Source organism: Chrysemys picta, chromosome 16 (assembly GCF_011386835.1).
Source record: "Chrysemys picta bellii isolate R12L10 chromosome 16, ASM1138683v2, whole genome shotgun sequence".
NCBI classification, from domain to species: Eukaryota; Metazoa; Chordata; order Testudines; family Emydidae; genus Chrysemys; species Chrysemys picta.
Genome location: NC_088806.1, coordinates 13,309,426 through 13,330,108, shown reverse-complemented (window position 1 = coordinate 13,330,108; position 20,683 = coordinate 13,309,426). Strand labels below are relative to the sequence as shown.

Here is a 20,683-nt window from a genome sequence, read left to right as displayed (position 1 = left end):
TGGTATAGAGTTGAACTATCTGTACAGTGTTCTACCCTTCACTCTGTCTTTGGCCCCCCAGGTATTTTACCAATGTCCTATGTGTAGTGGTAGCATACCTAGGGAATCTGCACCTTTAAGCTGGCTGACAGGTGCTTTTCCACAATGGGTCAAATACTGAACTTAAAAGACCGTAGACCTCTTAGCCTCCCTCGGCCTCAAGGTCAACCAAAACAAATCCACACTGACTGACATGAAATTGCAAGCCCACTAGCAAGAATTTTTAATGAATCTGTAAACTCAGGGGTTGTATCACATGACTAGAGAATTGCTAACATAGTTCCTATTTTTAAGAAAGGGAAAAAAAGTGATCCGAGTAACTACAGGATTGTTAGTTTGACATCTGTAATATGCAAGGTCTTTGAAAAAATTTTGAAGAAGAAAGTAGTTAAGGCATTGAGGTCAATGGTAATTGAGACAAAATACAATATGGTTTTACAAAAGGTAGCTCATGCCAAACCAACCTGATCTCCTTCTTTGAGAAGGTAACAGATTTTTTTAGCCCAAAGAAACACAGTGGATCCAATTTACCTTGATTTCAGTAAGGTTCCACATGGGGAATTATTAGTTAAATTGGAAAAGATGGGGATCAGTATGAAAATTGAAAGGTGGATAAGGAACTGGTTAAAGGGGAGACTACAGTAGGTCATACTGAAAGGTGAACTGTCAGGCTGGAGGGAGGTTACCAATGAAGTTCCTCAGGGACTGGTTTTGGGACCAATCATATTTTATCTTTTTATTACTGACCTTGACACAAAAACTGGTAGTGTGCTAATAAAGTATGCAGATGACAAAAAGCTGGGAGGTATTGCCAATACAGAGAAGGACTGGGATATCATACAGGAAGCTCTGGATGACCTTGTAAACTGGAGTAATAGTAATAGGATGAAATGTAATAGTGAAAAGTGTAAGGTCATTGTGATCCTTGTCGGCTGGCCCACCGGGCCGCTAAGGGCGGTGGGGGAGCTACGGCGGCACTGGCCAGCCTGGGTCACGCCTCTGTCACTGGGGAATTAGCGGCGGGGAGAGCGCCGGCCAGAGTCTGGAGCACGCCCCTCAGGCAAGGGGCGCCCGCAAAAGGCTGTGGCATGCCCCTCAGGCAGGGGAGCGCCGGCAAAAGTCTGTAGTGCTGTCTGGGTTTTGGTCCCGAGGCGGGTCGGCTGGGTCATCAGCTGCTGGCAGCTCCAGCTCTCCCTTTGGCTCGGGCTCCTCCGGTTCCTCGGGGTACTCGGTTGCTGGCAGTCTTGGTAGCTCCAGTCCTTCCTGCAGGTCAGGTTTCCCCTGGTCCGGGGCCTCCCCTGGTGAGGCAGCAGGGTCTGAAGGGAGCAGCCCGCCGTCTGCGTCTGCCTCCCTCCCTGGTGCTGCCCTGACTGAGCTAAGGGCCCCGCCCTTTGTACTTCCTGCCCCTCCCCTTCCGGGGGGTGGAGTGAGCTTGGCCTGGCCCCGCCCACTCAGGCTGAGAGAGCGGCCCTTTACCCTCAGGTTTGGAGGGAAGCCACCCTGGCTCCCTACAGTCATGCATTTAGGGATTAATAACAAGAATTTTAGTTATAAGCTGGGGATGTATCAATTGGAAGTAACAGTGGAGGGGAAAGATCTCGGAGTATTGCTTGATCACAGGTTGACTATGAGCTGTCAATGTGATATGGCTGTGAAAGAAGCTAATGCGCTCTTGGGATGCATCAAGCGAGATATTTCCAGCAGAGATAAGAAGGTGTTAGTACCATTATACAAGGCACGGGTGAGACCTCATCTGGAATACTGTGTGCAATTCTGGTCTCTCATGTTTAAGAAGGATGAATTCAAACTGGAACAGGCTACTAGGATGATCCAAGGAGTGGAAAACTTGTCTTATGAAAGGAGGCTTTTTCAGCTTAACCAAAAGAAGGCTGAGGGGGGATATGATTGCTCTCTATAAATATATCAGAGGGATAAATACCAGGGAGGGAGAGGAATTATTTAAGCTCAGAAGCAATGTGGACACAAGAACAAATGGATATAAACTGGCCATCAGGAAATTTAGATGAAGATTTCAAAACATCAGAGGAGTGAAGTTCTGGAACAGCCTTCCAAGGGCAGTGGCGGGGGGGAGGAGCAAAAGACACATCTGGCTTCAAGACTAAGCTTGATAAGTTTATGGAGGGGATGGTATTGTTGGTGTCACTAGGCATAGCTACCAGGTAACTCGGGAGGATGGAAGACCATAAGTGTCAATGAAACCCCACTGCTCTGGGTCTAAGTGAGCCAAAGTAACTCCATCTTGTGAACTTTAACCAACCTAAATGCTAACAGCCTGAAAGCAGAACATGTAACAGTCAGCTTTTTTAGCAGACAGTTGCAGTTTCGCTCAAACTAGCAAAAGCGGTAGTGATGGGGGGGGGGGGAGGTCTACATGTGTCTAGGCCCGCAAGGCCAAAGATAAACATGCGGACGAGAAATTTTCTAACACACCACAATGTAGTGCCTACTGTAAATGCTGTCAGGAAGGGAGGAGTGGAGGGGAAACAGAACAAAAGGCTTACACAAACAGCTTGAAATATAAAAGGGGAAACTTGCTTATATTTGTTGCGCTTCTAATGTAAAACATGCTGGTCTCCTGAGTGCCTTTTCAAAATCTTGAATAAACTTGGTTTGCTTCTCCACCCTAGTGTGTTTATCAGTGCGACGCACACCAGGCAACGAACCCCGCTGTTGCCCCCTCGGGCCCTCTGGGCCGGCAACAGTATGATGGGATAGCCTAATTTTGGCAATTAATTGATCTTTGACTATTAACGGTAAATATGCTCAATGGCCTGTGATGGGATGTTAGATGGGGTGGGATCTGAGTTAATACAGAGAAGTCTTTCCTGAGTGTCTGTCTGGTGAGTCTTTCCCACATGCTCAGGGTTTAACTGATCGCCATATTTGGGGTCGGGAAGGAATTTTCCTCCAGGGCACTTTGGCAGAGATCCTGGGGGGCTTTCATCTTCCTCTGCAGCGTGGGGCACAGGTCACTTGCTGGAGGATTCTCTGTGCCTTGAAGTCTTTAAACCATGCTTTGAGGACTTCAGTAGTTCAGACATAGGTTAGGGGTTTATTACAGGAGTGGGTAGGTGTGATTCTGTGGCCTGCGTTGTGAAGGAGGTCAGCTTAGATGATCATAATGGTCCTTTCTGATCTTAAAGTCTATGACTCTGACACAAAGCATCAAATTCCTAGGAAGCTGTGTTAGATTCCAAGTTGGTGATGACATGTCTATTGCAGTTAAGGAGTCCTGACACTTCCAATTCTTATTGGCAAAGGAACTGTGAGCAGTAGGCGTAGTCTTGGCTATGACGGTTGTGAGGGCTCTTACAGTGCTGGCACAACCCCAACAGAACAATGCTATTAATAAAAACACTCTCATTTGGGACATGCATACCAAGAGCAGAACCTGTGGACAAAATACCTACGAGAATTTGTTACTATCAGTCGCAACTTGGTCATCAGTTCAGTTTTTCCAAACAATATATCTTGGTACATGCTTCCAGGTCAGATACTGCTATTGACAGTGCTGTTTTGTCAGCAGTCTTAAATCTGACTCCAAATCTGCTCCCTCCTATGGATCCTGGTTGGCAGTTGCTTGAAGTGGAGCACCCATCAGGACACTACTTGAGAAAGGAAAGGTGGTTTAATTTTACAGGAACTGAAGTTCTTAGAGATGTCTTGATAGGTGCTCTACTGTCCGCCCTTCCCCCCACTGCTTTGCAGTCTGTTTTTACATGTAGGGGGATGCACCTTGAAGAACTTGAGTTACTATACAAAGTTACTAACATCTCAATCTACAAGTGGCCTTATTTAAACAATAGACTACACTTGGATTAAGTAAGAATTCTATGTTCGGTCAAGAATTGGTGGATGACTAACTGTGTTCACTGGGCGAATGCATAATTGAACCTTATATATATATATATATATATATATATATATATATATATATATATATATATATATATATATATATATATATATATATATATATATATATATATATATATATACACAAATTGACTTTAAGTTAATACTAACTACTGTAAGAATTATTTTCTTTTAAATATAAATTGCAGTAGAGATACTCTGGACACCTGAGTTCACAAAATGTTGGGCAGTTGGATATTCCCTGTTAGTACCTTGCAGCATGTGAGTGAAACCAATCTCTTATTTGTAACTGGCTTGACATTCATAAGTAGACTAAATTTCCTTGCACTTAAAAGTTTGATTTCTTCAGAGGCTTCCCTTAATGTATACAAGTTCAACCTCCTGGATGTCATTGATTCTTGGGCATCTCTCAGGTCTTTCCCAATGTTGAGTTTTTGCATGTTGATTATATTGATAGCTATATTTAAAAAAAAAAAAAGAAAAATGAAGAGAAGTGAAAAGAATGTTTTATGGCCAGAGCATAATGCTGCAAGTCACACTGTTAACTATCAAAGAAAGTAGGCTGAAGGACATAACGGGGTCTGATTTGTTTAATAGCTTGTGGAGCAAGAATCTTTAGTACTACTTTCTCTTTAATCACAAACAAACAAAACCTAAACAAACAAAAAACCCACCCAGATATCTATGAAACTAGTTAGGTGATAGCGCTTAAGGTACACAACAAAGAAGATTTGGGTTCTAAGACCACACTGGAGATGTGTAGTTGTAAATAAGTGCATCATACATTTCTATGATATTTATAAAAAAACCTGAATAAATGTAAGTTAAACTATAGAATTGCTTAAGTAAATGTGTAAAATATAATGTCTCTTCCTGGTTAGTAAAACCAATCCCACCAAATGTAGCCTAAAGGCTATATTTAGTTGCAGTTCACATGTTTTAATGGTTACCAACGAATGAGCATCAAGCTTACCTTAGGGGGAGGAATAAAGTACAGATACAAAGCTAGATTAAAACAAATGATTTAAAACAAGAGTTCTTGCTTGCTGATTAAAATGTGACTTATATCACTTTGATTTTAAACAGTCCATCCTGGCAATGTGCAGCACAGGGATGTCAGAGCTGCCAATTGTCCAGATTACTTTTAAGTATCCATTGTGTCATCAACTTTACCTGCTGGTTAACAAATCTGCCTTGAAAATGAGTTAGTAGCTGTAAGCTATTGGGGATAAAATGTACATACAGCAATTGAAGTGAGGTTAATGAAATTTTCTGTCTTGACTGAAAACATACTTATTTTTTTAATTTCAATAGTTGAACCCATTGTGAGCCTAACAAAGGGACCAAACTCTTTAATAGATGGTGAAAATCAGACAATAGCAGCCATTTGTACAGCAGCCACTGGAAAACCTGCTGCAGATATTGATTGGGAAGGAGGTCTTGGAGAAATGGAATCCAGTTCTACTTTATTTCCAAATGAAACTGTGACGGTTGTCAGTCAGTACAAACTCATACCCACCAAATTTGCCAGAGGAAGACGCATAACTTGTGTTGTGAGGCATCCGGCTTTGGAAAAGGAGCTGAGATATCCTTACACATTGGACATACTATGTAAGTAAACAACAAGTTAACTATTGCTTTTACAGCTGCTATTCTGTCATATTACAACTAAGCCTTGTAGTACATTCAATCAGTAGATCTGCAAGCAGTGTACAAAGAATGGTCAGTCTCATTGCCCCATCACACATATGGGAGAAACAGAGCTAGGGAGTGGTGAAGTGAGTTAACCAAGGACTTGCAGCAGGCCACTGCTTGAGCTGGGAGTAGAATCCAGGTCTCCTGAGACCCACTCGGATGTCCTACTTGCTGAGACACATTGCTGCTTAACTTTTAATTAACTTGATTTAATTACCCATTTATATTCCTCCTATGTTTCTTCATGGGCCCTTATTTTTTAACAAATGTGACTAATACTCAGATGTTGAAGCTGAAAATTCAATTCCTCCTCTTAAGCTTTACAGGGACTTGTTATAAGCAAAATCTGTTTTCCCATTCAACAAGAATAGAGTATCAGAGGGGTAGCTGTGTTAGTCTGAATCTGTAAAAAGCAACAGAGGGTCCTGTGGCACCTTTAAGACTAGCAGAAGTATTGGAGCATAAGCTTTCGTGAGTGAATGCCCACTTCATCAGATGCAAGTAATGGAAATTTCCAGAGGCAGGTATAAATCAGTATGGAGATAACGAGGTTAGTTCAATCAGGGAGGGTGAGGTGCGCTGCTAGCAGTTGAGGTGTGAACACCAAGGGAGGAGAAACTGCTTCTGTAGCTGGATAGCCATTCACAGTCTTTGTTTAATCCTGATCTGATGGTGTCAAATTTGCAAATGAACTGGAGCTCAGCAGTTTCTCTTTGGAGTCTGATCCTGAAGTTTTTTTGCTGTAAGATGGCTACCTTTACATCTGCTATTGTGTGGCCAGGGAGGTTGAAGTGTTCTCCTACAGGTTTTTGTATATAGCCATTCCTGATATCTGACATGTGTCCATTTATCCTCTTGCGTAGTGACTGTCCAGTTTGGCCAATGTACATAGCAGGACTTTACTAAAATAAGACAGGAGATCTACATTACACACTTCACCTCTCTACTAAGGAAAAAGGACCATAAGCTTTCTAAAATCCTACCTGCCACATGGGGCCACAACAGGAGTACCCCTAACTCACCCAGCAATAGTGTCAGTTTATCCAGCTACACACTCAACCCAGCAGAAGAGTCTGTCCTATCTTGGGAACTCTCTTTTTGCCCCAGCACTCCCACGAACATGATACAGTTCAGCGGTGATCTGGAAGCCTACTTTCGCCGCCTCCAACTCAAAGAATACTTTCAAGATAACATTGAACAGTGCACTGATACACAGATGCCCTCCCACCAACAACACAGGAAGAAGAACTCCACATGGAATCATCCTGAGGGTAGAAATGACAGTCTGGACCTATACATAGAATGCTTCCGCCGACGTGCACAGGCAGAAATTGTGGAAAAACAACATCGCTTGCCTCATAACCTAAGTCGTGCAGAACGCAATGCCATCCACAGCCTCAGAAACCACCCTGACATTATCATCAAAGAGGCTGATAAAGGAGGTGCTGTTGTCATCATGAACAGGTCTGACTACCAGAAGGAGGCTGCCAGACAACTCTCCAATACCAAATTCTACAGGTCACTTTCCTCAGATCCCACTGAGGAATACACTAAGAAACTGCACCATCTACTCAGGACACTCCCTACACTAACACAGGAACAAATCAACATACCCTTAGAGCCCCGACCGGGGTTATTCTGTCTACTACCCAAGATCCACAAACCTGGAAATCCTGGATGCCCCATCATCTCGGGCATTGGCACTCTCACTGAAGTACTGTCTGGATATGTGGACTCCCTACTCAGACCCTACGCCACCAGCACTCCCAGCTATCTCCGTGACACCACTGATTTCCTGAGAAAACTACAATGCATTGGTGACCTTCCAGAAAACACCATCCTAGCCACCATGGATATAGAGGCTCTCTACACAAACATCCCACGCACAGATGAAATATGAGCTGTCAGGAACAGTATCCCTGATGATGACACAGCACAACTTGTTGCTGAGCTCTGTGACTTTATCCTCACGCACAATTATTTCAAATTTTGTGACAATATATACCTCCAGACCAGTGGCACCACCATGGGCACCCGCATGGCCCCACAATATGCCAACATTTTTATGGCTGACCTGGAACAATGCTTCCTCAGCTCTCGTCCACTCACGCCCCTTCTCTACCTACGCTACATTGATGACATCTTCATTATCTGAACCCATGGGAAGGAGACCCTGGAAGAATTCCACCATGATTTCAACAGCTTCCACCCCACCATCAACCTCAGCCTGGACCAATCTACACGGCAGGTCCACTTCCTAGACACCACAGTACAAATAAGCGATGGCCACGTTAACATCACCCAATACCGAAAACCCACTGACCACTACGCCTACCTTCATGCCTCCAGCTTCCACCCCGGACACACCACACGATCCATCATCTACAGTCAAGCCCTGAGGTACAACCCTCAGACAGAGACCAACACCTACAAGATCTTCACCAAGCATTCTCAAAACTACGATACCTACCCAAGGAAATAAAGAAACAAATCAACAGAGACAGACGTGTAGCCAGAAGCCTCCTGCTACAAGACAGGCCCAAAAAAGAAACCAACAGAACTCCACTGGCCATCACCTACAGTCCTCAGCTTAAACCTCTCCAACGCATCATCAGTGATCTACAAACCATCCTGGACAATGATCCCTCATTTTCACAGACCTTGGGAGGCAGGCCAGTTCTCGCCCACAGACAACCCACAAACTTTAATCATATTCTCACCAGCAACCACGCACCGTACCATGACAACTCTAACTCAGGAACCAACCCATGTAGCAAACCTCGATGACAACTCTGCCCACATATCTACACCAGCAACACCATCACAGGACCTAATCAGATCAGCTACAACATCACCGGCTCATTCACCTGCACGTCCACCAATGTTATATATGCCATCATGTGCCAGCAATGCCACTCTGCTATGTACATTGGCCAAACTGGACAGTCACTACGTAAGAGGATAAATGGACACAAGTCAGATATCAGGAATGGCAATATACAAAAACCTGTAGGAGAACACTTCAACCTCCCTGGCCACACAATAGCAGATGTAAAGGTAGCCATCTTACAGCAAAAAAACTTCAGGACCAGACTCCAAAGAGAAACTGCTGAGCTCCAGTTCATTTGCAAATTTGACACCATCAGATCAGGATTAAACAAAGACTGTGAATGGCTATCCAGCTACAGAAGCAGTTTCTCCTCCCTTGGTGTTCACACCTCAACTGCTAGCAGAGCACCTCACCCTCCCTAATTGAACTAACCTCGTTATCTCCATACTGATTTATACCTGCCTCTGGAAATTTCCATTACTTGCGTCTGATGAAGTGGGCATTCACCCACGAAAGCTTATACTCCAATACTTCAACAAGAATTGAGGTATTTAAAAACACTCGAAATGGTGGTTGCCATTTCTTTCACATTTGGAATAATACAAGTCATGATATTCCCAAAGAACTTCAGTGATGAAAAATGTTCTGGGATAACTATGCTTAACCAGATCATTCACTACGCTACTGAGAGTGTTAGAGATAGTGTGGATAATTTGAGAATCCCTCCACTTGGAAGTTTATTTTCTTTCTTAATATAAATTGTTGTTAAACTTGACGTCCCTAAAAGAAACAAGTGACAGAAGATGATAAATTACCAAGCCCTCCTCATTATTTGACCCTAATAATAATCTTTATAATTTCATAACTGCCCCTTCTATCTCAGCTGTAGAAATTTGCAGCGCTTTCATCTGTTAGCAATGTTTGTGTCTTTATTGCAGCAAATAAGTTTCTGTGTATGACCAGATTGTTTTGGATTCTGCATCTTTACTGTTGTTAGCATATCACAAGCAAAAAGTATGGCACATGTACTACTTAAATTTCAGTTCATTAACAAATAAAACAATAAAAGACCTCTTTCTAGCCCTTTGCTGTTGAACTTCTGGCTACTTGACAAACACTGTCTTGATGGTCACAGTTTAAAGCCCTAACAAATGTAGGGCTTGTTTACAATGCCTTGCAGTTTGGATGGTGGGAGTGTGAATATCATTGCACACCAAGTGCTGAGCTGCAACTCCCCCATGTGGATACTGTGGGTTTGAACTAAGAGGTTCTTAAAACAGGACTACATTAGTGTGAATTTAGGAACCTCTTAGTTCACACCCACGGCATCCATGCAGGGGAGTTGAAGTACAGGACTTGGCGTGCAGTCCTTTTCACACTCCCCTGGTCAAACTGCAGTTTGAAGACATGGCCTTAACATATCTCCCTAGATTGACCACTAATAGTGCTGTGCTCGATGGCCTGCTGACTTTGACAAGAGTTGCCCCCCAAATAAATTCCAGTCAGTTTCTCCCCATTGAAGAGTAACTTGTAACTTGCCATAAATAAGTTGAATTTCTTAAAACTTTACATTGTATGCTATGTTGGTCATTTTGATGTGCTGTTACAAACTTTAGTCCACATAACCCAAAATGGATGCCTAAAGTTGGGCTATCAAATATATGACCCGAATTTTCAGAAGTCCAGAAAAATGTGGGTTCCTAAGGATTCAAAATGTTAGCTTTAGGCATCCATTTTCAAACACAAACTATAACACACTACTGGGTGTGCAGGAGAGGGGGAAAGGAAGTGTAAGATGTAGATCTCAGAATAGAAAAAGCTTGTAGTTTACATCTATTGATGGGTTAGAGTAACTTAATTACTACTTCAGAAAAGCAACTGAGTGGTAAAAATATTTTAAAGATACTTTCTCTCCTTACTGAAAATCAGGTCCCTTGCTGTAATCCGTTGTATCAAAAAATTAAATATTTACCATCAGTTACTAGTTGGTGGCATAAACACATGACGAAAAGAGAATTTTCAGTAAATTTAAACAACAGTTTCTTTTTATGGTTACCACTGGTAATCGATTTGGTGTATGAAGGACGGGAATGATGTTGAGACTTTAGTATAATTATTGATTTTTTGGCTTCATTTATCTTGGGGCAATACCATAATAAATAAACGTACGGTCTGAGAATGCTATTGATAGTAAAATTGTTAACATGGAATCAGGAAACATTTGAAATGGTATTAAAAGACTAAAATTATGACCTATTCCAAGTAATACACAACCTCCTTTAACAGAGCCTTACAGTATCCTATCAAGTAAACCCACTATTAAAAACTTGTAAGAATTGTAAAGAACATTTTTGAAAGACAAGTATGTTCTATTCAATCAATGAACTTTTAACAATGTTAGAACAGTCTGTATTGGAGGATTGGCTGGTTTTAATGTCTGTAATTGAATTTGGAAAGAACTTTAGACTATGTTACGCATCTTTTCCCCAATATTAGTTAGAAACGAAGAAACGTTAACAACTTCCAGAACAAATTATAAAAAGATATGGGACTTCATACTTATGAGAGCTTGCCTAGAGTTCTTTAAAATTGTGTTGAGCATGAATAGAGAAGGAGTTCTGCTTAGTGTTTTGTTTCAACGTATACTAACAGTCTTCAACTGAGTTCTGAATCTCCACACTTGAACCAAGTAGAGTATTGTACTGGAGTAGTGATAAATAAATATAAGAATAAGAAGCAGATTGTGAGAACTGTTAATACTCCATCCAGGCCCTGTGCCCTGATACACGAATAAGGAAGGACATTATCATAAGGTGTTTTTTTATGTGTAAATATAAAATGAAGATTAACTGACTATTAAGGCAGTCCTGTTGAGGAAGACTGCCAGTTTTTAAACTGCTACTCCCTACATGTCATTTGCATTAGTGCGCAGTCTGGAGAGAAAAAAGCTGCATCCTTACATTAGTGATGACAATAGCTGAAGAGAGACCGGCCTAATAGGAAATTGCCAGTCTCTGTAATGTAACCTTTCTGGCCGAACCCAGTAGCAATAACCAATATCCATAATATGCCTCAAACATACATTAATAACACTAAACTATATAAGAGTTGGAATGATGTGGCTTCAGTGAGGAGAAAGAGAGAGAGATTTCAAGCCTTTCTCTCCTTTTCAACCTTTGTGCCACCTGCATTTGGAGGAAGTAGTTGAACCTGCTGTCCTGGACTGAGAGCAACTATCCTACTCTGAATTCTGACCTCAGATTACTTAAGTGTAATTTTTACTTTATTTTTTACTGTAGCAGACCCTTTCAATTGGTGTGTCAGTTATATTTGAATGGTTACATTGTGTTGTAGAATACTGTGAATTTGCCCCAAGCACACCAGTTGAAGCCTTCCAATAAGTGTGTATTTAAAACTGTCAGACATTTTCTACAGCTGGGTTAGTGTGAGATTCTGTGGGCAAGACTGCCGTACTGAGGGGTTGAAAGAAGTTGGGAAGATGGGATTCAGATTGGAGCCATTATCACTATTAATTGCTTTTTGAGTCCTTTGAAAAGAAATTAAAAAAAATTAAAAATAGAATACGCTAAAGTTCCTTGTTGGTTTGACTAGTAGTATTAACATAGGCACAGTGCCGATACCTACTACAGTATAAATCATTAGCCAGAAGTTACTCATGTCGTATGTGCAATTCATCATTTACCACCGTGTAATATGAATTTTTTTGAATTCACAGAATTTGGTTTATTTGAACTATTGAAGTTAGCACTGCATTATGCTAAAAATTGGCATTGTTGATGTAAAGACTATAGAATTATCTCCACTCGTTTCAGTTAAAAAACTAAAAACTTATGGGGCCCACTGATTTGCTTATGTTAAGCCTCTGATACCAACTACACATGTATACATGTAATTTACTAAGCTTTCCAGGTAGGACTACCATTGCTCATTGGAGATTAAGCACTGCCATACTGTTAGTTAAATACAATATGGAGACATCTCATTCTAAACAATGCATGTCTCCTTTTAAGTAATGTACTTTGAATATCGGAATGTGAAATGACTCATATTTTATAGATGCCCCTGAAGTTTCAGTAACTGGGTATGATGGAAACTGGTTCATTGGAAGAGAGCATGTTCAGCTCCGGTGTAATGCTGATGCAAATCCACTGCCCATGGAATTTACCTGGACCAGGTGAGTGTTCATGAAAACGAAAGATTCATTTTTCCATTTAAGTACACAATTTATATTTTAATAAAGGAGAGTTTTGAAGAGTGTTACTGGCTTACGACCTAGTGGAAACAAGGCCCTTTAACTGCTGCTAGCTTGTCTGGCTTCAGTACATGACTAATGCACATTCTATGCAGTTAGAAATGACTGCTATTGAAATATGTCCCATACTGATGCCTTAGACATATGGATCTAGTTTTAAAAGACATGTTAACCTTCTCAGTAAAGGGGCTTTCATAACACTTAAACCAATTCCCAGATTTAATTTCATTCCTCATGTGGTATAGAAAAGTCTAATGTGGTTTGTAAAAGCAGAGAACTTAATTTCAAGAAATTGTAGGTGGAACTTGTATACAAATTTCTTGTAATAAACTCTTTTGCAGAAACTAAATCATTATAAGAATGCCGACTTTAAAAAGTTGAGATTGCAATTTATTGGCAGGATAGTGGGCTACAATGCAAAGGATCAGACCGCTATTATGCAAGGCCGGAGAGCTGGGTCATGTGTGGGGTATTTAATTGAACTTTCTTTTGAAAAATGAACAAAGTAGTGGCATTATGGGGAAGGCAAAGGTAGAATCTCATCTGTACCTCTTTGTCCCAGAAAAAACTTCAGTTGAAGTTGATTTCAAATCTAGTTTAAATTCTAAATAATGCCTTTGAAGAAATACAGAATTGAACAGGTGCAGAATAGATGTATTTTTGCGTTTTGTCCCACTGAATTTTAAAATAAAGGGGCTAGGTTATATTCTAAGTAATAGTAATAACAGATGCTGAGCGATCTTAATAACTTGGAAGTAGATGGACAAATCTGCACACAACGAGGTTAATGAATCCTTGTTTTGCTGGGGAGATGACAAATGACTGTGTGTTGCGGCAGTGTGTTGTGTTCACGCAATGAAATGACAATAAAAGTCCATGCATGTACAATGAAAAATAAGTTAAACAAGTACAGATTTATGCCTGTTTAGCCATTTGACTCCTATGGTGGGAAAACTTTGAGATTGGCAAGCAGGATAGCTATTAAGCTGCAGAAATAAAACATTTCTTTAGTTGTCTAGCAGTCACTGGCCTATAGTCAACAAGATCTCAAGTGGAAGAAAGTCTGAGGATGTTCATTCACTGTACATGTTGAATTTTTAGAGTACAGTTCATGAAAAGTAGTTGTAGCATGTGGCATTGCATGGCAGACTGTGTTGACACTTCACTCATAGAAATCTCACACACACACACACTCTCTCTCTCTTCCTTGAGTAGTGTCCCTGTGGGTGCTGTACGTCCGTATACGCTGCCTGCTCGTGCACTTTTGCTCAGCGATTTTTGTCAGTGATGTCCCTCTTCACCCTCAAACCCCAATAAACTGCCGGTGTCTTGCAACGGAGCAGTCCGTGCCCAGTAGTTGAACTATGCAGCTGGCTACCCTTGGCTTTCTTATGCCTTTCTCATTTTAGTTTCTTCTTAGTTTTTTTGTTCTGTTAGCACAAATTCACACTTTGAGAGGGTTCACCCCTTCTTTCCTCTGAGTCCCTGTTCTCTCCCTCACCCCCGCCCTCACCTCCCAGCCCTCATCCACAGCCCCATGTGTGAGTTATGCCGAAGACTCTGAACTTCAAACCTTCCCATATGTGCCACACGTCCTTCCCTTGGAGCGATGGAGATTCAATCAGCCTCTCTGCTGCTTGGGAGAAATCCACATTCCCTCTAAGGTAGGGTCTACTTAAGATTTAAAAACAGATCTAAAAAATTGAGGTTGGAAAAACATACATTCCTATTTATGTAGTGCTTTTTGAGACCCAGGTAGTGAGTCACCCCCAAATATATTGTTGGTTCTTCGAATGATTGCTCCTGTGTATTCCACAGTAGGTATGTGTGCTCGCCACGTGCACCGTGCACCGGTGCCGGAAGTTTTTCCCTTAGCAGTACCCGTAGTGGGGGAGCACCGCTGCGTCCCCTGGAGTGGTGCCTCTGTATCGCGCTATAAGGGAAGCTGCACACTCCCTTCACCCTCAGTTCCTTCTTGCCGTCAGTGAAGGTAGTCGGAACTTTGTGCTCCAGCTCTGCTGTAGCGCTTCTAGCCTTAATAGTAGAACTCTTCATCGTAGATTGCTTCTCTAGTTAGTTGCCTGGCTTGGTGCATGCCCCATGCCCCAGGCTTCAAGTCGTGCGACTCCTGTCACAGTTCTATGCCCAGGAGCGATCCACACACTCAGTGTCTTCGCTGTCTGGGCGAGATTCACGTAAGTGAGCCTTGTAAAATCTGCAGATCGTTCAAATCTAGAAAGAAGCGTGAAAGGGACATCTGTCTCCGGGCCCTACTAATGGAGTCAGCATTGGCCCCGGCACCAACATGCCGACCCGACTTGGCTTCGAGCACGTTGTCGGTGCAGAGCGACGTCTCATCAACCAGTTGGCACTGCTCCCCCACTAAGAAGCAAGGGAAGACTCAGCGGCGCCGAGAGAAAGACAGGGGTGAGGCGGGACCCGAGTTGGGGAGCCCGTGATTGCCCTCGGGACCCAGACCTCTGATTCACGCTGAGCGGAGTAGTCGGTCCCGTCCGCGTGTTTCTCTCCTGCGTTGAGGATCCCGTCGACGCTGGAGGCAGTGCAGGCAGCGCGTGATATCCTCGCCCTTCCGGTGCCAGGCACGCTGCCCAAGACGGGCCCCCGATCCCGCGGGAAGCCGCCGCTGGGAGCTCATCAACCCTCCCCGGTCTGGCATAGCCCCCTCTCTGGGGATGAGGTACCTACCCGTCCCGCGAGGCCATCTCATAGCCTGCGTCAGACTTCCACTCCGTTGGCCGATTCGCCTGAGAGGCATTCCCGAGGGTCCACCACGACCCAGAGGGGTCGCAGGCACTGAGAAAAGAGGCGTCAATGATCCTCTTCCTACCGAAGTTATAGGAGCAGGTATAGACGCCATCGGCACCAACGCTCAGATTCGAGTGTTTGCTCCGACAGACGTCCTGCTCGAAGCGCCCCTCGACAGTCACCAGCACCGAGGCATCGTAGCTATGGTCGACGGGGAGAATCGGGAAGCAGTACCTCTGATGGCTACAGGTTTTGTCGTCGAGGTTTAAATCTCGGGGCTGGCACCGATGTTGCCGTGAACGCTCCCGATGCTTATAGGGCACCGTGCGTTCCTCAGTGGCTTTGGCTTCAGCGCCCAGCCGCCCGTCCCCGGGCCGCGCCACTCCTCACGATCAAGCGGCTCCACTAGTCCCCATGCTAGTCAGTGACAAGGGGCACCTTGGCAAGGGTAGTGGTGTCCGTGGGCACCATGGCCCCAACTACCTGCACCGGCGAGACCCCGTTTGGTGGCTGGGGCATTGCAGATACACTCAACATCCCCGCCCCGGCACCGGGAAAAGTCAACTGGCACCAAACCAGCTGCTCCGGGCTTGGACTTGGGGGCTGAACCACCGGTACCGCCCGACGCCCTGGGTGCAAACCCAGTCCCCTCTCCAGCACTGGAGGAATCCATAGCGGCACCCCCACCTGCCTTGCAGGAAGATTTTAAGGCTCACCAAGAGCTCCTTAGATGGATGGCCTTGAATCTCCAGCTCCAGGCTGAGGAGATGGAGGAGCCATCGGACACCCTGTTCAACGTGTTGTCCTCCTCGACACCAGGCCATGTGGCCCTACCTCTCCACCAGGGGGTGGCCAACATATTGACCTCACTTTGGCAAACCCCGGCTTCCTTGGTGCCTATTTCTAAATAGGTGTAGAGAAAGTATTTTGTGCCAGCAAAAAGGCACGAATACTTGTACTCTCACCCGGCACTTAACTCTCTAGTGATGGAGTCTGTAAACCACCGAGAAGGGCATGGCCAACCCGTGCCCACTTCCAAGGATAAAGACGTCAGGAGACTAGATACCTTCGGCAGGAAGTTTTATTCTTAGGTGAGCTTCCAGCTCAGGGTGGCAAACCACCAAGCCCTACTGAGCCGGTGTGATTTTAATTTGTGGGAGTCCCTGCCAAAGTTCGAACCTCTTCTCCAGGATAGGGACAAGAAGGAGTTCAGAGCTTTGGTCAACAAAGGAGTGGCTGCAGTGAAAGCGGCCCTCCAAGTGGCTTCAGACGCAGCAGATACAGCGGCCTGTTCCATGGTCTTGGCTGTTGCCATGTGCAGGGCGTCGTGGCTCTCGCTATCGGGGCTGTCCGCGGAGTCCCAGTCCCTCATGCAGGACCTGCCTTTCGACAGGAAGGCCCTGTTTGCAGATCAGACAGACACACGTCTGCACGGGATGAAAGACTCCCGCACCACCCTGCAAACTCTGGGCTTATATGTCCCACGAGCTAAGGACAAACCTAGGCCACAGACCTTGGCTCCTCCAGCTGGAGGCAGAAGATATGAGCCACCACCTAAGAGGCCGAGGGAGCAGAGACGTAGGTCCCAGTGCCAGTCTCGCTCAGCCCCGTGATCTGGCCCCTCCAAGGGCAAGAGGCAGGGGAAGAGGCGCTTTTGACTCTTTAAGGGGGGCCACCAAGCCTGTTGCCAGGGAAGGCCCCCAGTTAATAAAGTTCATGTTCTGCAACCGTTTATCTGCCTTCCGAGTGCAATGGTCCCGTATAACATCGGACCAATGGGTCCTCAGCACCATTTCCAAGGGTTACATGTTTCAGTTCACTTCGTCCTCACAGACAATATGGCCGCGATGTATTACATCAACAGGCAAGGGGGCACGCGCTCCTTGGCCTTGTGCCAGGAAGCCCTGGACCTATGGGAATTTTGTATAGCCCACGATATTTCTCTGAGAGCTTTTCATCTACCCGGCACGCGCAATACGTGAGCCGATCACCTCAGCAGGGTTTTCTCCCACCAATACAAGTGGTCACTCCACTGGGAGGTCGTCTGGCAACTCTTCCGAGAGTGGGGAGCTCCCCAGGTAGATCTCTTTGCTACCGCCCAGAATTGTCTCTGCCCCCAGTTCTGCTCCAGGGCAGGTGCACAAAGGGGGGTGACCGGGACGCTTTCCTCCTCCGGTGGTCCGGCCAACTGTTCTATGCCTTTCCACCGTTTCCACTGATAGGCAAGGTCCTACAGAAAATAAAGGTAGACAGGTCGAGGGTCATACTCATAGCCCCGGATTGGGCCCGCCAGTATTGGTACGTGACCCTCCTGCAACTGTTAGCAGCCCCCCTATGGCGGCTGCCGCTCCGCCCGGATCTCCTTTCCCGGGAGAGGGGATACCTCCTCCATCCCAATCTGTCCGCTCTTCACTTGACAGCTTGGCTGCTCCATGGTTAAATGAGGAGGAGGGAAGGTGTTTGGAGGATGTCAGGCGAATTCTGCTGGAGAGCAGAAAGCCGTCCACACGGCGGACCTACCTGGCCAAATGGTTTAGGTTTTCTAGATGGGCGGGGGAGTGGGGCTCCTCCCTGTCAGCCGCATCCCTCCAACTTATTCTAGATTACCTCCTGTCCCTTGGGACCCAAGGTTAGCTCCAGCCTCCATCAGGGTACATTTAGCGGCCATTTCAGCCTTGCACCCTCCGGAGCAGGGTCACTCAGTTTTTCCCCATGAGATGACCTTCCGCTTATTAAAGGGACTAGACCATATGTTTCCGTGCGCCAGGGCCCCGGTCCCACAATGGGATCTGAACCTAGTGCTATCCCGCCTCACGGGTTCTCCCTTTGAACCTTTGGCCACGTGTTCTTGGTCCCACCTGTCCTGGAAAGTGGCTTTCTTGGTGGCTATCACCTCAGCCCGTCGGGTCTCGGAGCTTAGGGCCTTGACCTCGGAACCCCCGTATACGGTCTTCCATAGGGATACGGTCCAGCTTTGCCTACACACTGCGTTTCTCCCCAAGGTGGTCTCCGCCTTCCATATGGATCAGGACATTTTCCTACCGGTACTCTGTCCTAAGCCCCATTCCTCCAATGAGGAACGCCGCCTACACACGCTAGACGTATGTAGGGAGCTGGCCTTTTACCTGGACCGGACCAGGCCGTTCAGGAAATCCTCGCAACTGTTCGCTGCACTGGCTGAGCATATGAGAGGACAACCAGTCTCCACCCAGCGCCTTTCCCGCTGGATCACCTCCTGCATACGCACGTGTTATGACTTGGCTGAGGTTCCCCCACCGCCTATCATAAAGGCCCATTCCACGAGAGCGCAGGCCTCGTCGGCCGCCTATGTAGCCCACGTCCCTATCCAGGACATATGTAGGGCGGCCACGTGGTCCTCTGTCCACACCTTTTCCTCACATTATGCAATCATCTCCCAAGCACAGGACGACGCTGGGTTTGGTAGGGCTGTACTCCGCCCCGATAACCTTTAAACTCCTACCCGCCTCCATCAGATATAGCTTGGATTCACCTATAGTGGAAAACACAGGAGCAATCACTCGAAGAAGAAAGGACAGTTACCTGTTCCGTTACTGGTGTTCTTCGAGATGTGTTGCTCCTGTCTATTCCACACCCTGCCCTCCTTCCCCTCTGTCGGAGTTGTCTGGCAAGAAGGAACCGAGGGTGAGGGGGGAGTACGCAGCTCCCCTTATAGCGCAATATAGAGGCAACGCTCCAGGGTTCGCAGCAGAGCTCCCCCACTACGGGTACTGCTAAGGGGAAAACTTTTGGCACCGGTGCACGTGGCGAGCACGCACACCTACTGTGTAATAGACAGGAGCAACACATCTCGAGGAATTCCAGTTACCGAACAGGTAACTGTCCTTTCCATTGACCAGTGCTACTTCGGCAGTAACCAAAGATGCTAAACTTCCCAAGAAAAGACCCCATTCTCCAGAATCAGATGAAAAAGGGAAAGTCACTTCCTTGATCTGGGTCTCAAGAGACCTCATGTCCAAACACAGATATTGCTGAGGCTCCCTTTCCCGCAGTACTGTGACCACAGTAGCATACCTAGAAGTCATCTAGAGAGCTTCTGACACTGGCGTCCAACTCAGCCTTCATTTTGAGATTCGGAGGCAAAGTCCTTATTGGTACAGTCTTCCATAGCCTGAAGTGAAAAGTGTACCATACCTATTCTGGTGCTATGCTTATCCCATATGCTTACTCCTGAGAAAACACATCCACACGTCCTGGTCCTGTCCAGACTCCTATCTCACAAAGACCTCCGAATCCTCAAAGAGCCCAAATCACCATTACTGAAAGGTACTGAGAGGCACTCCCCACTGGTACCAGCTTATTTCTCTGAGCTTGCTTACCCTCCATCCTCTTCTTCGATGGTGACTCACCCTGTGGTAGCAACACCATCCCCACACAGGCTCTTTGAGAGAGACTTCAAGCTGGTACTGTTCCAAGATTCTCTGGAAATTGTTCATCAGCCTCTTTCTAACCCCAATTTTTATGTATGTGCAAGTATCCTTCTAGGGCCCCATACCAGTCTGTCCATGAGTACCTACAACATTTCCCTCCCCATTTGGATAACATCCTCTGATTCAGGTGTCTGTACGAGGTTCTTTCACCTTCCAGCCCTTCTCCGTAGAAACTGTCATTGAAGAAGGAGCACATAGCAAGAAATATACCGGTTAACAATTCAAGGATAATGTTGGGATGTTGTACTATTCCTTTATGCCTCATCAGAGTGCGCTTGCTGGAACCCATGGGCTTCTTATGGCTACCTTTGTTACCAGGATGCTATCTCAAGAATTTGCTTCAGGAACATCAACCAGTGCATCTAGGTTGTGCCCCAGAAACCCATTCTCTACAGCAGGAACCAGTGGAAGAGGAAGAAACCTCACCTTCCTGCAAATCCTCCTCATCAGTTGAGGGTCATGCCTGCTTCAGCATCCTGTCCTACTAACTTTAAGGCCTTTCAAGAGTCCATGAAAAGGGTAGGAGGCACCTTACAAGTCCTGGTAAAGGAGATTTGGATTTCCTGACACTCCTTGTTGGATAACCTACATTCACCTCAGGGCAAGATTGTCTTGCCCATCTGTGAAGCTTTGCTTATTCTATTCCCTAGCAAATGGAGTGTGGTGAACTCCATCCACTGTTGCACTTCTGTATAGATGAGTCTACAAAAAGTA

At 45.3% G+C, this 20,683-nt stretch overlaps 2 protein-coding genes across 2 annotated transcripts in view; both read left to right on the top strand.

Moving 5' to 3' along the window:
* The window catches only part of LOC135976036 (nascent polypeptide-associated complex subunit alpha, muscle-specific form-like), a 1,165,876-nt gene that overhangs the window by 487,752 nt on the left and 657,441 nt on the right, over positions 1-20,683 (top strand). The gene's annotated exons all lie outside the window — the stretch shown is intronic.
* LOC112058664 (nectin-3-like) overlaps positions 1-20,683 on the top strand; it is a 79,698-nt gene that overhangs the window by 41,045 nt on the left and 17,970 nt on the right. The window contains 2 exon segments of the mRNA XM_024112895.3: positions 5,251-5,547; positions 12,539-12,656. Coding sequence (XP_023968663.3) covers positions 5,251-5,547; positions 12,539-12,656 — 415 coding nt within the window.